Genomic DNA, 14,416 nt, shown 5'->3' with positions numbered 1-14,416 from the left:
AAAATTCTGTTATATTCATTCACGTTGCTAGGAGGGAGAACACTGTGGGTTTTATATTTGGTGCCCGGCCAAAGAGAAGGAGAGAGGAATATATTGTTTAAAAAAATGCACACATCATACGGTACATAATAAAAATAGAGAAGTGAACCTAGAGACATAAAGCAAAGATATGTAGATACTCCACATAAAACCATCTGCTGCAGAAATCCTTAAAAAGACAAAGCTGAAGAGCCTGCCTCCTGGCCAGTGTTTATTGCCTTGAAGTACCAAGTTACTTCCTCCACTCTCGAACAGATTCATGCAAAAGGGAGATGTGATACCTTATGCTCAATGGATTGAATAATGTCCCAGATCTCTATTTCTATAATACTGAATTTAAGCAAGGCACATCACTCAGCATCCACACCACTGTATATTACAATAGGAAATAAATACCCAGTGTACAATTGTCTCTGTGTTAGGACATTTGCCTAAAATTAAAGTCTTCCTGTTGTCTCCTCTGACAGATTGGCCGAACAGAAACAGCCATGAACAATCTAAATCCAGTATTTGCCAAGAAGTTTGCGATAGACTATCATTTTGAAGAAGTGCAGAAACTGAAATTTGCCTTGTTTGACCAAGACAAATCCAGTAAACAGCTTTACGAGCATGACTTCCTTGGAGAATTTTCATGTACTCTAGGAGCGGTGGGTCTCTCTTTTTGTACAATCTTGAATTATTCCAAATCTTCAGTAACTTCAGTTACAAAAGTAAAATTTTGATTCATGATGCAGATCGTTTCAAGTAAGAAGATAACAAGGCCGCTTGTTCTGACCAATGGGAAACCGGCTGGAAAAGGAACAATCTTGGTACAGTCAAGTTTAATTTTTACTTTTGTTAGAGTCACTGATTTAACCTTATTTTTAGTTTATTATTTTCTAAAGTTTGGTTCGGAGCTGCGCACTGGGAGCAGTGAGGTAAAGATGACTTTTGGACTGTAGTAAAAGTTTGTGTTTGTGTTAAAAGGAAAACAGACCTAACAAGTCTTTTTCGGAGCAAATTGCAGTAGATTCTGGAATCTGTACTGAAAAGAAAAAAATGCTGGAAATCACAGGACGTTAAGAAAAGTTCTTGGAACAAGAGCAAGCTTCATGAAGAGTCATCCAGACTTGAAGTGTTAGCTTGCTGTCTCACCATGGATGCTGCCTGACCTGCTGTGATTTCCAAGTGAGCTTTTGTTTACTTGTGAGATCAGGCCTGAAATTAATTGCAGGTTGGTTCCTGACCAAAAGGTTCTGCAGATGCCTCATTACCAAAAAGAGCATTATGTTTAAAATGATAGCAGAAGTCGACCACTAATGAAGTCAGTACCTGGGAATTGATTTCAGCATTTCCAGAAAAAACCTTATGTTCAAACAGATGGCAGACATTAAATGCTAACTGGCACCTCATCGAGGAGACGGTCTATGAGGACATTGTTGGAGTTTGAACTGGATTTTGGACTGTGTTTTCTGTGAGAGCGAATCTGCCTGTTGATACTACAGCATAAAGATTTGAAAGGTGCCTGCCTAACCTCACATGTTAGAAGCTCAGAATAGAAGACTAATTATAGGCAGTACTGCCTTTTTCTGAGTGAACTGGAAAGGTGACCCCGATAGAAATCTTCTGAAAATCAATCGTGAAACAATCATTTATACCTGAGGAACAATGTGTTGTGGAACCCATTTAAGTAATCTGGCCAGTTTTGTTATGCTCTGTCACTTATCACTTAACTGCATTTGTTCATCTGTGCTTTGTGTGAATGAGGCTGAAAACAAAGGTGTTTGGGTTTATAGCACAGACCAATTCAATTCCTTTATTGTTTCATTTTGCTCTAGTAAAGTTATTGTATTGTTAATATATTCCTAAGTCTTTTGTTTAAATTACGAACTTGTGCCAAGAATTGAGTATTTGCAAAGTGTGGGATTGGTGACTGATAACCCTGGTTAGGAGCCATTGAGGTTAATTTTGGGTGTCTTTTGAATGTTTGAAGTTTACTTGTTGTGAATACAGAGATAATAAGGCTGATTTGGTTTGGTCATCTGTCTCTGTGTTGTAACCCTTCCACTATTTCAGCAAAATAAACTGTTAAAGTGAAATGACCAAAGCAGACCAACTTGATGAGGGTGACAAACCAAGTTGATTGACCATTCTGAACAGTTCAATTGTGTTGAGTTTCTAATCTGGCAAATTACAATTTGGAACTGGGAGTTGGTACAATGAAGAAATAAAATTGGAGAAACCAGAATATGCTTTATTCTATACATCACTGTGCAGCTGATCTGAGTGTGCTGAACTTATCAGTTAACACCCAACTAGATTAGTGAATAAACTTTTGAATTACATACCTGGACATCATGCTGGCTCCTCAACCAGTGGGGTTTGTGTTGCTGCAAATTCTAAAGTCACCTACCTAGTGTATAGGAGACATATTCATAACGACAGATCGAAAACATTTACCAAATGACATGTTGATGCATCTTCACCTGCCTTTACAGATAAGTGCCCAAGAAATCTCCGATAATAGAGTAATCACCCTCAGCATGGCTGGAAGAAAGCTGGACAAGAAGGTAGGCTTCTGTCTCTAATACGGTCTACGGAAACATAGAAAGGACTGCGATCACTCCATTGCTATACTCACTATCAAGTAAAGATGCTCCAAGAGAGCATATTAGTGAAACTCAGACAACAGTTCAGTCTTAATTACTAGCAAGTGCGATGAATTCCTTGCTTCCCAAAGTGATACTTAGCTCTCTTTAGATTTTAATAGCTCCTGTGATATTATGTGCTCCCTACACACCTGTGGTAACTACTGCATGGACAGATGACTATATTTTAAAAACCAGATGAGTTCCTTTTAAACAGCAATTACTGTTACATAATTTCTCAGGAAAACACTGCAGAATGAGTCACAGGTTAAATTATGAGATTGGAGCCTTCAGTGTTGGAGGCAGCATGTTAGCGTGGATAATACAATGGCAGATGGACAGGGAATAGTGACTGGGGATAAGGGGAACCTTGATCAGTGGAGTTCCACAGAGTTCAGTGTAACTGTGCACAATATATACCAAAGACTTGGAGGAAGAAAGCGAATGTACTGGAGCCAAATTTGCAGATGACCCAAAATTAGCTGGAAAGGCAGATTGTGAGATGGATACTGACAGTTTACGGAGAGATATTGATAGGTTAAGTAAGCAGGCAAAACATTGTAGGTACTTGCGAGGTTCTTGTGCATGAAACTTAGCAAGCTAGCCCACAAGTGCTGCAGGTAATCAGGAAGGGGAATGGCAGGTTGGACCTTATTCCAAAGGGGTTAGAGTATAAGAGTAGGGAAGCCTTACTGTACAAGGGGCTGATGAGGCTACACATGGTGTACTATGACCAGTTTTCATCCCCATATTTAATGAAAGATCTTATTTGATTGGAGGCAGTTCAGAGACAGTTCACTCAGATGATCCCTGGTATGGAGGGATTATCTTGAGGACAAAGCCTAAACAGGTTGGGATTCTACTCACTGGAGTTTAGAAGAATGAGAGGTGATCTTATTGAAACATAGAGGATTCTTAAGGGGCTGGACAGGGTGAATGCTGAGACATGAGAGAGAATCTAGAACCAGATGCATATTCTCAGAATAAAGAGGCATCAAGTTAAGACTGAGATAATGAGGAATTTCACCTCCCAGAAGGTAGCGATTCTTTGGATTTCCTTGCCACAGAGAGCTATGGGGCCAGATTTCTTGTGTATCTTTGAGGCTAAGATCATTATCTCCTGATCATTATCTAAGATTTTGATCAATAGGGGAATCAAGGGTTACAGGGAAAGGTCAGGAAAGTGGATTTAAGGAACGTTGGATCAGCCATGATCCTACTGAATGGCTCGAAGGGCCAAACAGCCTACTCCTATTCCTATTCCTGATAGTCTTGTTCTGGGTCATTTGTGGACACCTGATACCAAGATCTCAGGTCAGGCTCTATGGGAAGTCACCGCACACAAACCCCCCCTCACAGGCTTTGGCATCACCCTGTTGATCAATCTCTGAGCTATTTACAAGATGGCTCTGTATTTCAATGCTGCAATTTGGAGTGAACCAGCAACTTTCATTGCAAAGCTGCTACAAGGACAGTGTGCCTATAAAGGAGGACACCCAGCCCACAGACTAGACCAGACTGCATCTCAAGCTGCTTGCTTGCCCTGGGGAGACTGTTTGTGGAGGTTGGAAGCAGCATGCTGGGGTGCAGACGGGATAAGAATTGGGAATGGAGGCAACTCAGTCTGGAAGTGAGGGAAGATTTATAAATCATGAAAAGGAAAGGAGTAGGGTAGGAGTGTATGTGGTGGAGACATCATTGACAGTCAGTGACACCCTGGCGCCCACGGCAAGGCCAGTGCACTCCTGGATCCAACAGGTTGACTCAATATGTCTGGGCTGGGGGGGAGTGAGTAAAAGAGTTTGATGGATGGGATGGGTGGGAATCTGGGAAGTTCAGCACCAATGGGTCTGATGGGAGAGCTACCACGAAGGGATATATATATTTGGGGGTTCACGAAAGTTAAGAAGCTGGGCCTGAGAGAGAGAGAGAGAGAGAGGAGTGATCGCTGTTTCCTTCTGTCAGTCTCTAAATAACAAGTGTGCAACTGAACAGGAAATAGCTGCCACCTCACATGCAGTGGGTGGGGTATCTGTTTTGTTCTTTGTGGGTGGGAATTCATTTTTGAGCAAATAGAGACCCTTTAAAGAGCAACAATATTTTGTAGAGACCCAGACAGTAAATGGAAGGACATCTGCAAGCACCACGTATTATGTGACCCTGCTTTAACACTGTGTAGAGTCCAGATTCTAGACCCTGGGTGTGTTTGTACCACAGTAGGATCATGGCTGATCTGACATTCCTCACATCCACTTTCCTGTCCTTTCCCTCTCACCCTTGATTCCCCTATTAATCAAGGTCTTAGAAAATGATCAAGTGGTAATGATTTTAGCATATGCTGAGCTGGCCCTAACCAAATGCAGATTCACCCTCTTCAGTCCGACTTCCTACAGGGTTCAGAGGGGCTGGCAGAGTGGAGGGGTGGGCATCGGGAGTCCTGACAGTTGAAACATTACTAACTGACATTATTTTCCTTCTTCCTTCAGTTGTGTCTTTGTGAGGTCCTTATCAAGACTGTACAATTGCAAGCATTTGGATTACAATAATTATTGTTGTTCATCCGCCCATGCAAGCACTTAGCTGAAGATGTGGCTGAAAATCAGACCTCATGGGAACGAGGCACTTGGCAGATTATATTTGAGGAGAGCAATCTGGTTATTCAGATGGAGCATGTTCCAGTGATGAACCTTGTCCCTCAGACACAGGATAGTGAACACCTTAATGTCCTTTAGCAGGGCCCTTCCCAGTGTATTGCCACTTGCCCTGCCATAGTTATATTTGTTTCATTAGGTGGATTATCTTTGCTCTCTAAAGGGCCTCATATTGCTCAAAAATGAATTCCCACTCTCCGAGAACAAAACAGTTACCATACCCACTTAAACTGGAGTCTAGATTAGAGTGGTGCTGGAAAAGCACAGCGGTTCAAGCAGCATCCTGATGAAGGGCTTTTGCCCAAAACGTCGATTTTCCTGCTCCTCAGATGCTGCCTGACCTGCTGAGCTTTTCCAGCACCACTCTAATCTAGACTCTGGTTTCCAGCATCTGCAGTCATTGTTTTTACCCACTTAAACAGGAGCCAGTCTATAATCACTGTCTAGTTTTTTGTTTGGACTCCACTATCTGTCAGAATTGTTAGCTGTATAAACTGCTCTCATGTTATCACTTCCTTGGAGGGGGTGACACCAGACACCAGGTGGAGAGATCCCACTTTCTCCATGACTCCCTCCCCAGACCCAAGCATAAATGGTTTGTGTGGTTTTATTTACAAAGTGTGCCTTTGCTTTATATATGCAACCCGTGCTGAAATTGCTCATACTCATGCGGATACTAATTTCAATCTGCCGGACTACTTGGGAGTTTCAGGCTGCAGCTGGGAGCGATGGGGTGCACAATGTTTTGGAGCTTGTGCAGACCACTGAGCAATGAGGCATACTGGCATGGCTGAGGCAGCAATCAAAGATGTGTTTGTGCCCTTAGCTCTGCATCTGCACCACATCCACCTCTCTCTTCAGAGAGCTCCACATCAGGAGTGCAGCCTTATAGTTTGCATGCATATGTCCCAACCTTCAACAGGCTGGAAGTGACTGGCTAACAGTAGCGACAGCAAAAGGATGCCATTTACTCGGGTTAAATATGGAGTAGTCTGATTTTCTTTCAAGGCCAAACCATTTCTTAAGTTGCTCACAGACGTAGCACCAGGATTCAAGAATGTTAGTGAGTGTTAGCTGCTGCTCTGTCAGTGCTGTGTGTATATGAGTTAGGAATCCTCCTTGTATTACCGGGGCCTTTTAATCTGCAGTAACTCATCTGACAGAAAGATGTCTGTCTTTAGCATTGAGCTATCCACGAATCCAAAAGTGGCATCCTTCCAAGAATAATTTGAATATTGCCCTATTTAAATAGGCATTAATTTTCTTACAGGATCTTTTTGGGAAATCCGATCCCTATTTGGAATTCTATAAACAAGAGGAAGATGGAAAATGGATGCTGGTACATCGAACAGAGGTAGTTTTACTTGTTGAACTGAATCATCTGCTTTTAGTGTGGTGAGAACGTAGAGCAAAATGTTTCCCCATGAAACCCCCTCTATCTACGCCGTATCAAAGCACTGCAAGGTATTAAGTTTACCATTTTTGTTGGACCAAAGGGTGTGTTTCCATGCTGTACATCTCTATAACTGTATGACACACAACGTTTAATGGATATTTGGATAAGCTCATGAATCAGAGAGGTTTGGAGGGATATGGTTCAAGCGTATTTAGGTGGGTCCAGTTTAGTTTGGGAACATGGTCGGTATGTACTGTTGGACCAAAGCGTCTATTTCCATCTTGTATGGCTGTATGAGTCTATGACAATTAAGCCCCTTCTTTCTATTAAAAGCTGAATTTGAATGGTTCAGTTCAGCATCAGCAACATGGATACTTGTCATGTTTCTCTTCATTTATATCTTGTGGGCCAAAGGATTCAAGCTGTTGTGAATGTTAATATAAATTAAAATGAGAAGGAGAAGCTGCATCTGCTGATTTTGAGCTCACCATCATTAATTTCCCAGCATTCATCATTCTTCATCCTGTGTCAATAGTTGCATCTGGGATTTGCTGACCGTTGTTAGTGCCACAGCCACTTAACTCGTGTACAGAAATCTAGAAACTTAAAAAAAAAGATACAGAGCATGATGAACTGAATGATCAATGCACCTTGCTCAAGTCCTAATGCTACTTGTGGTCCAGTGGTGAGACTTGCATTGTATCTTTCATTTCTCGAGTTATCTAGTCAGCTTCCCTTCAGAACAAAAAATCCAATATTCACAGGAAGCCATGTCGTTATCCTTTTTGTGTAGTTAATGTACGGAGCTGCTTCTCAATCAGCCTGACAATCCTGCAATCACGGAGAGTCGATGAAATTGTTGAGCAGCTTGCCACAGAGAGAGACTGCAGCCTGTGCAGGAATTAACAGTGAAACATTATTGGCTCCCTTTCTGTATCTCTGAGTCTCCTGTGATTTCCTGCAAGGATCTGCTGCAGGCTCACAGGCAGGGACTTTTCAATAATTCTTCAAGAATACTTTCAGAGATTTTATATTTTGGGTTAAATGTTTGGATTAAATTTATTGCAGCATCATGAGATATTCTAGCTCTTTTGAAATTTCAGAAACTCCGTGGTGAAATTTCTCCTGTCTTACTATATATGGATGTATATTCTACCTTTATTTGTGCCCATTTATGGTGGAATTTTAGTTCCATCTGCTTCACGCTATTTCTTGTGGACTCTGACATCTCCCTAGTTCAGATCAATAGTTATTGGTAACCTTTAGGAACTTTACCATTCTACATGTATAAGTTAAAGCTTTGTATGTCAGTAGATTAGTCAATGGTTGGAAGCTACTGTGCTCTTGAATAAGTTTGGTTTGAGCTTTGTCCTTCTTCTTTAGCTTCAAGTCACTCTGATCAATAACAATATTGTAACCCTAGCCCTATTGCTAAATCCACTATTTCCCAAATCAAAACATGAACTTAACAGGCAAGAGTTTTGATAAATAAATCCTCTAGTTAATTTTTTGAAGCAAAGACCAACATAGAAAAAGAAACCTGAGGCAATGGATGTTCCGTTAATGGTATCGAGCTCATTTGTCAAGTAGGAACAAAATACTGTAGCAATATGTAAATCTACCCAATACTCAATAAATTAAACTGCTTCACAAAGAATTATTAACAGATTCCTCAGTTGAGTGATCTAATGGAAATTATAATGAACAGGGGAACTAAAAGAACCCAGAGCAGGAAGGCTTGCAGAAACTGTTTGCCCAAATAGCTTCTCCTATATGTGGACAGCCCACAGTCCATTCATTATGATAAGTGTTTACACTTCATTGAATTATCTTGGAATTATGTGCACACTGACCCAATGCATGTATCACTATCCTTCCTCTGTTAAAAGCAAGACATTCAGTGAGTGCCTGTCTAAAGTTTGACAAACCTCCTGGGTCACTAACTGCAGTAAAGCTGCACTGACTACAGGTTGCTGCTGGTAGCTGTATCATCCAAGACTCCACTTTGAGTTTGACTTAGTGTCTTAACTGAGCCTGAGCAACACACCAATGCTATAACCTGTGCCTCTCAGGTTTACGTATTGACTGAATGGTGTCAGCATGGTTTTTGTGTGAGTATCAGTGACTGTGTAAGGGTGGCCATGGTGAAGACAATGGGCTGGTTGCATGTACTGTGAGGATCTCCATCACATAATAGTCTGTATCCTTACTCCATACATTCCACTGTCATGTGAGATTCCATTGTACTGCATAAGAACAAAGTGAGAAAAAGATGTATCAAAGGGCTATCAACCAACTTAAATCTGAAGATTCAGTTTAATTTTCAAGTGGGGTCTGGCCTAATAATGAATACGCATCTTAAAACCACAGATTCTGTTACACGATCAGCAACCTCCATAGATAGGAACTTAACAGTGATGAAGATATTCCTGAGGATTTATTCAGGATAGAATGGTCAACTGCGTGTAATGTGTTGACGCTCAATGAGTGATAGAAGTTCCAAATTGGGACAGTTCCCAGCTCCACAAACATGCGTCAGTGGAAAGTGGTCCAGAAGTTGGGATTTTCATTCTTGGATGGCGAAGCTCCTGGGAGTCAGATCAGACAACCCCTGAACAAGTCGCTAGGTGTGGAGACAGGTTGGCTGGATGGTGTCTCCCATGATGCTTCAACAGTGTGTTGATTTTTTTTGTCAAACTATAAAACAAAAGAACTCTCCAGCCCTATTCCTCACAGCCCCACAACTGTCTGCATAACCACAGTCGATTCATACCAAGTCTCGCCATGTATGCGCTTCCACGACCCTGTGGTGCCTCATTTTGTCCTTGCCAATCTGTGGCCCTGTATCCATAATGATTCATGAACTCCATGCCAGCGTATGTCACCCTTCCCACCCTAATGGCCTTTTATATCACCTATGTTCCTCTGCCCACCACCCATAATCCTATTATATCCTGCATGACCCCTGCCCACCACACAATGACTCTTTATAGTCTTATGCCCACTCATGTCAGCCCATGAATATCACCTACCACTGTTTGTCTCTGCCAACACACCTACTATTCACCATGGACAGACCTCAGAATCTATACAGAAAGGAAATAAAGTTCACTAGTGTTCACTATGTTAAAAGAAAACTTCCATTAAATAAAATATTCATAATTTTATTTCCTTCAACAATATAATCTTTCATAGCTACAAACATTCCATTCAGGTGCATAATTTGTAACATTGCAACCTTTGAAATTCATTGTTGCACTTCATAGAGTCTCTAACCATGCTGAGTTGTCCATAAAACTGAAATGGCAGACATCCTAACGTGATAACAGAAGGTTGTGAAACCAATCATACAGTATCGATTCTTCAGATTTCTGGAATACTCCCAACATTTATTTTGAAGGGCAGGTGTTTTAAAACACCAGAACATTTTTTTACAGTTCCTTTTGACAGCTTTTCTAGTTATTTTTGCCAATTCCAATGAGATTGACAGTTCATGAGTTTTTGCAATTTGTATGCACACTCATATATACTTCTGTCAGTCCCAACAGACAATATTCGCCTCTTAAATGTGTCCTGGGAGCATTATAGAATCCCTACAGTGTGGAAGCAGGCCATTTGACTCATCGTGTTCACCCTCCAAAGAACATCCTACCTAGACCTACTCCCTACTGCACAATCTTGTATTTCCTATGCCTAATCCACTAAGCCTGCACATCCTTATGGGGCAATTTGGCATGGCCAACCCACCTAACCTGCATATCTTGGACTGTGGGAGGAAATAATCGAAGCACCATCTTAGAATTTGAACTTTTTTGCTTGAGGAGGAAAATTGACAAGAATGTTCTTATTCAAAGACCAGTGAATATCGGGGACTCAGTTTCCCTAATGGGTGAATGTTGGAGCAGTTGGGAGCTTTCAGGACTGATCTGGGTAGAGTATTGTGAGTTGTGGTTATCAGTTAAGTAATCCAACATAATCCAGTTGCATGAATTCACCACTTTGAATGTTGGGCTAACCTTTATTGCTGTTAAAGTTTATTTCTAACTAAATGCATCAAAGGTTTGTCAAGAGAATTCAAGTTTTGTCTAAGAAGTCAGAGAGTTGAATGTATAAAAGCCATTTTATTATTTGCGCCAGACATCCACGTTGGAAAATGTCTTAATTCCACAAAGGAGCTGTTTCAATTCTTTTACAATTACAGTTATTTATCTTGATCATTTATTAATATGTTAACACAATAGCATTTTCATACCATTAATATGGAAACTACAGTCAACAGGTTAGAAGTTTCTGCCAGGTTTCTCTGCTGGGTTTGCCAATGTGCAGGTCGCCTACATTTTGAAGTTAAAAGTTTTGATTTGATTTATTATTGTCAGGTTCACCCAGATACAGTGAAAAATTATGTTTTGCCTGGAGCACAGGCAGAGCATACTCTACGAAAGGATCACAGGGTGATTGAACAGAGCGAGGAATACAAAGTTAAGGCTGCAGATAAGGTGCACAATAGACAAGATAGTTAGACCTCAAATTTGAGAGTCCCATTCAGAAATCCAAAACAGCGGGAAGAAGGTGTTCCTGAACCTGTTGCTACATGTGTTCAAGCTTCTGTGTCTTCTACCTGATGGAGGAGGTTGGAAGAAACTGTAACTGGGGTGAGAGGGATCTTTGATGTTGGATGCCTTTTCCACAGCAGTAAGAAGTGCAGATGGAGTCAGTGGATGGAGGGTTAGCTTGAGTGATAGCCTGAGCTGTGTTCACAATTCTCTGCAGTTTCTTACAGTCCTGGGCAGAACAGTTGTTGTACCAAACAATGTTGCGTCCAGATAGAATGGTTTCTATGGTGCATGTGTAAAAGTTGGTGAGGGTCCTTATGGGAATGCCAAATTGGCTTAGCCTCCTGAAGAAGAAGAAACATTGTTATGCTGCCTTAGGTGATCGAAGATGGATTGGTGGTGATTGTCACTCCAGGAACTTGATATTCTCGACCATCTCCACCTCAGCTCCAATGATATAGATAGGAGCGTACCCTCCTCCCTGCTTCCTGAAGTCAATGATCAGCTCTTCAGTTTTGCTGACATTGAGGGAGACAGTCTGATCTTTACCTTACCCTACCAAGCATTTCAACTGCTTCCTGTATTCCGTCTTGCGGAACGCTTCAGGGAACACCTCTGGGACGCCCGGACCAATCAACCCAACCACCCCATGGCTCAACACTTTAACTCTCTCTCCCACTCCACCAAAGACATGCAGGTCCTTGGACTCCTCCATCGCCAGAACATAACAACACGACGGTTGGAGGAAGAGCGCCTCATCTTCCGCCTGGGAATCATCATTGCTTGATATGACGCCTACGTGGGTGGTGTTGTCAGTGAACGTGTTGATGGAATTTGGATGAAGTTTAGCCCCACAGTCATTAGTTTACAGGGAATAGAGTAAGGGGCTGAGTACACATCTTTGTGGGGCACCAGTATAGAGGATTGTCATGCAGGAGACGCTGTTACCTATTCTCACTGATTGCATTCTGTGAGTCAGGAAGTTGAGAATCCAGTTGCAGAGGGTGGAGCTGAGACCTAAGACTCAGACTTTGGATATCAGTTTGGTTGGGACGATAGTGTTGAAGGCAGAGCTGTAGTTGATAAGTAGAAGCCAGGTGTAGGTATTGTCCAGATGTTCCAGGGATGTGTGTCAGACTAGCGAGATGGCTTCTGCCGTGGATGGCTTCCGCATCTATGCCAGTTGGCAAATTGTAAGGGACTGAGGCAGGCTGAGAGGTTGAGGTGGATTTGGGCCATGACTAACCTCTGGAAGTGCTGGCATTGCAATCCTCGGTATTTGTATGTGGAGCTGGCTTTCTAGGTGCTGCCTTACCTGTGGAGTATTTCCATCTGTTTCTGATTTTTGAAAGTTGCACTCATGTGAGGCTGTTGTGGTGCAGTGGTAGTGACCCTACCTCCTGAGCCAGAAGATCAAGTTTCAAGTTCCTCCTGTTCCGGGGTGTATCATAACATGTCTGAAAGTGGTGTGGTGGCACATTGGTTAGTACTGCTGCTTTACAGTGCCAGGGACTGGATTCAATTCCTGCCTCAGGTGACTGTTTATATGGAGTTTGCCCATTCTCCCTGTGTCTGCATGGGTTTCAATGGGTATTCCCATTTCCTCTAATAATCCAGAGGTGTGCAGGTGAGGTGGATTGGCCATAGTAAATGCATAATTCCAGAAATAGGGTGGGATGCTCTTTGGACAATTGGTGCAGACTCAATGGGCTGAATGGTCTTAATCTATATTGTAAGAATTCTATGATTAAAACAAAAAAAAATCACTGATCTAGAAAGCAGTGCTGGGCACATTTTAAAGACAACATTCACTATGTTTACCCTAGTCTGTTACTGTATATTTAAAGCTTTTACTTTAGACCTACTGTTTCATATATTTGTCTACATACCTCCTCATCCCATTTCAATTTGTAGTTATTTTGTAATCAAGTCCTATTAACAATACAGTTAAAAATCACAGAACACCAGGTTATAGTCCCGCAGGTTTATTTGGAAGCACTAGCTTTCGGAGCGCTGCTCCTTCATCAGGTGGTTGTGGAATACAGTCCCTTTCATACAGTTTGAATATGAGCAATCACACTTAACATTTGCAATGTATTCTGTGTCATGATTTGGAGATACCGGTGTTGGACTGGGGTGTACAAAGTTGGACTATAACTTGGTGTTGTGCGATTTTTAACTTTGTTCTCTGTATCATCATTGTGTTGCAGCATTAAAATAGTTCTTTGAATAATACATATATTTTGTTTCCTGCTGATTCTGTTCTGACTGTTTTGTAACCAAGCAATGTTTGTGACCCAACTCTGACCTAGTCTAACCCATATCTCTGTAATAATTTTCTATTATACCGCTCAGCTTCCAATTTGTACCTGCAGCTGACCAATTCAGAATTCATTTGACAATAATACACATACAGCTCAAACCTGCCTCTGTCTGTTTATCTCACTCTGAATCCTTGCCCATTCATCTCTGCCTTGTTGCCTTCCTGTTTTTCTCCCAGTCTCTCCCTGCTCTTTTACTGCACCCCCTATCATCTCTCTTATATAACCTGACCCCAATAAGTCAAACAGCCAACTGTGTGTGTACGAGACGGAGAGGGAGAAAAGGATGGCAACATTTATTTGTTTAAATAAGCAGCTTTCCGTCTTCAGTGTTGGAAAGGAAATGGCTTTAGTGTTTGTGTTGTGTAATGCACAGTCATTTCCTCCCGAGTTCTAGTTTTGCAGATGTGAAATCACACTAGGAAATCATTTTAAATTACCAAATTAATATTTATTCAGCAGCACCCCACTGACTAAAAGATCTGCAAATAAAGGCTATTCATTAAGCAAGGTCCAGTTACTCATTCGAAATAGCAGAGATCACGGAGAGCATGGGCCATCTGCAGAAATGATCATAAATTTGCAACTGGAAGTGAGAGCAAAATTGGGGGATGTTACTACTGTTTCAAAAGAACATACTTCTTTCTTGATGTTTGGTGCAAATGTACCTGTTAGGCTCCAGTGGTTGTGGATTTTTTCACCTCATTTCATCATATCAAAGTATCTTGCAGTATTGCAAACAGGCTACTCAGGCCCTTCATGCTTTCACTGAGCCTCGAGCAGACTAGAAATTGCTGGAGAAACGCAGCAGGTCTGGCAGTATCTGTGT

At 41.6% G+C, this 14,416-nt stretch overlaps 1 protein-coding gene across 1 annotated transcript in view; it reads left to right on the top strand.

Moving 5' to 3' along the window:
• Positions 1–14,416, top strand: part of cpne2 (copine II) — a 261,372-nt gene that overhangs the window by 47,798 nt on the left and 199,158 nt on the right. Inside the window, exons 3-6 of the mRNA XM_060837772.1 lie at positions 507–686; positions 774–848; positions 2,517–2,588; positions 6,588–6,671. Coding sequence (XP_060693755.1) covers positions 507–686; positions 774–848; positions 2,517–2,588; positions 6,588–6,671 — 411 coding nt within the window. The remainder of the gene's footprint in view (positions 1–506; positions 687–773; positions 849–2,516; positions 2,589–6,587; positions 6,672–14,416) is intronic.

This window comes from Hemiscyllium ocellatum, chromosome 17, assembly GCF_020745735.1.
Source record: "Hemiscyllium ocellatum isolate sHemOce1 chromosome 17, sHemOce1.pat.X.cur, whole genome shotgun sequence".
In the NCBI taxonomy this organism is placed as follows: domain Eukaryota; kingdom Metazoa; phylum Chordata; class Chondrichthyes; order Orectolobiformes; family Hemiscylliidae; genus Hemiscyllium; species Hemiscyllium ocellatum.
The sequence above is the reverse complement of the archived record's forward strand: the minus strand, read 5'-3'. Positions and strand labels throughout refer to the sequence as shown.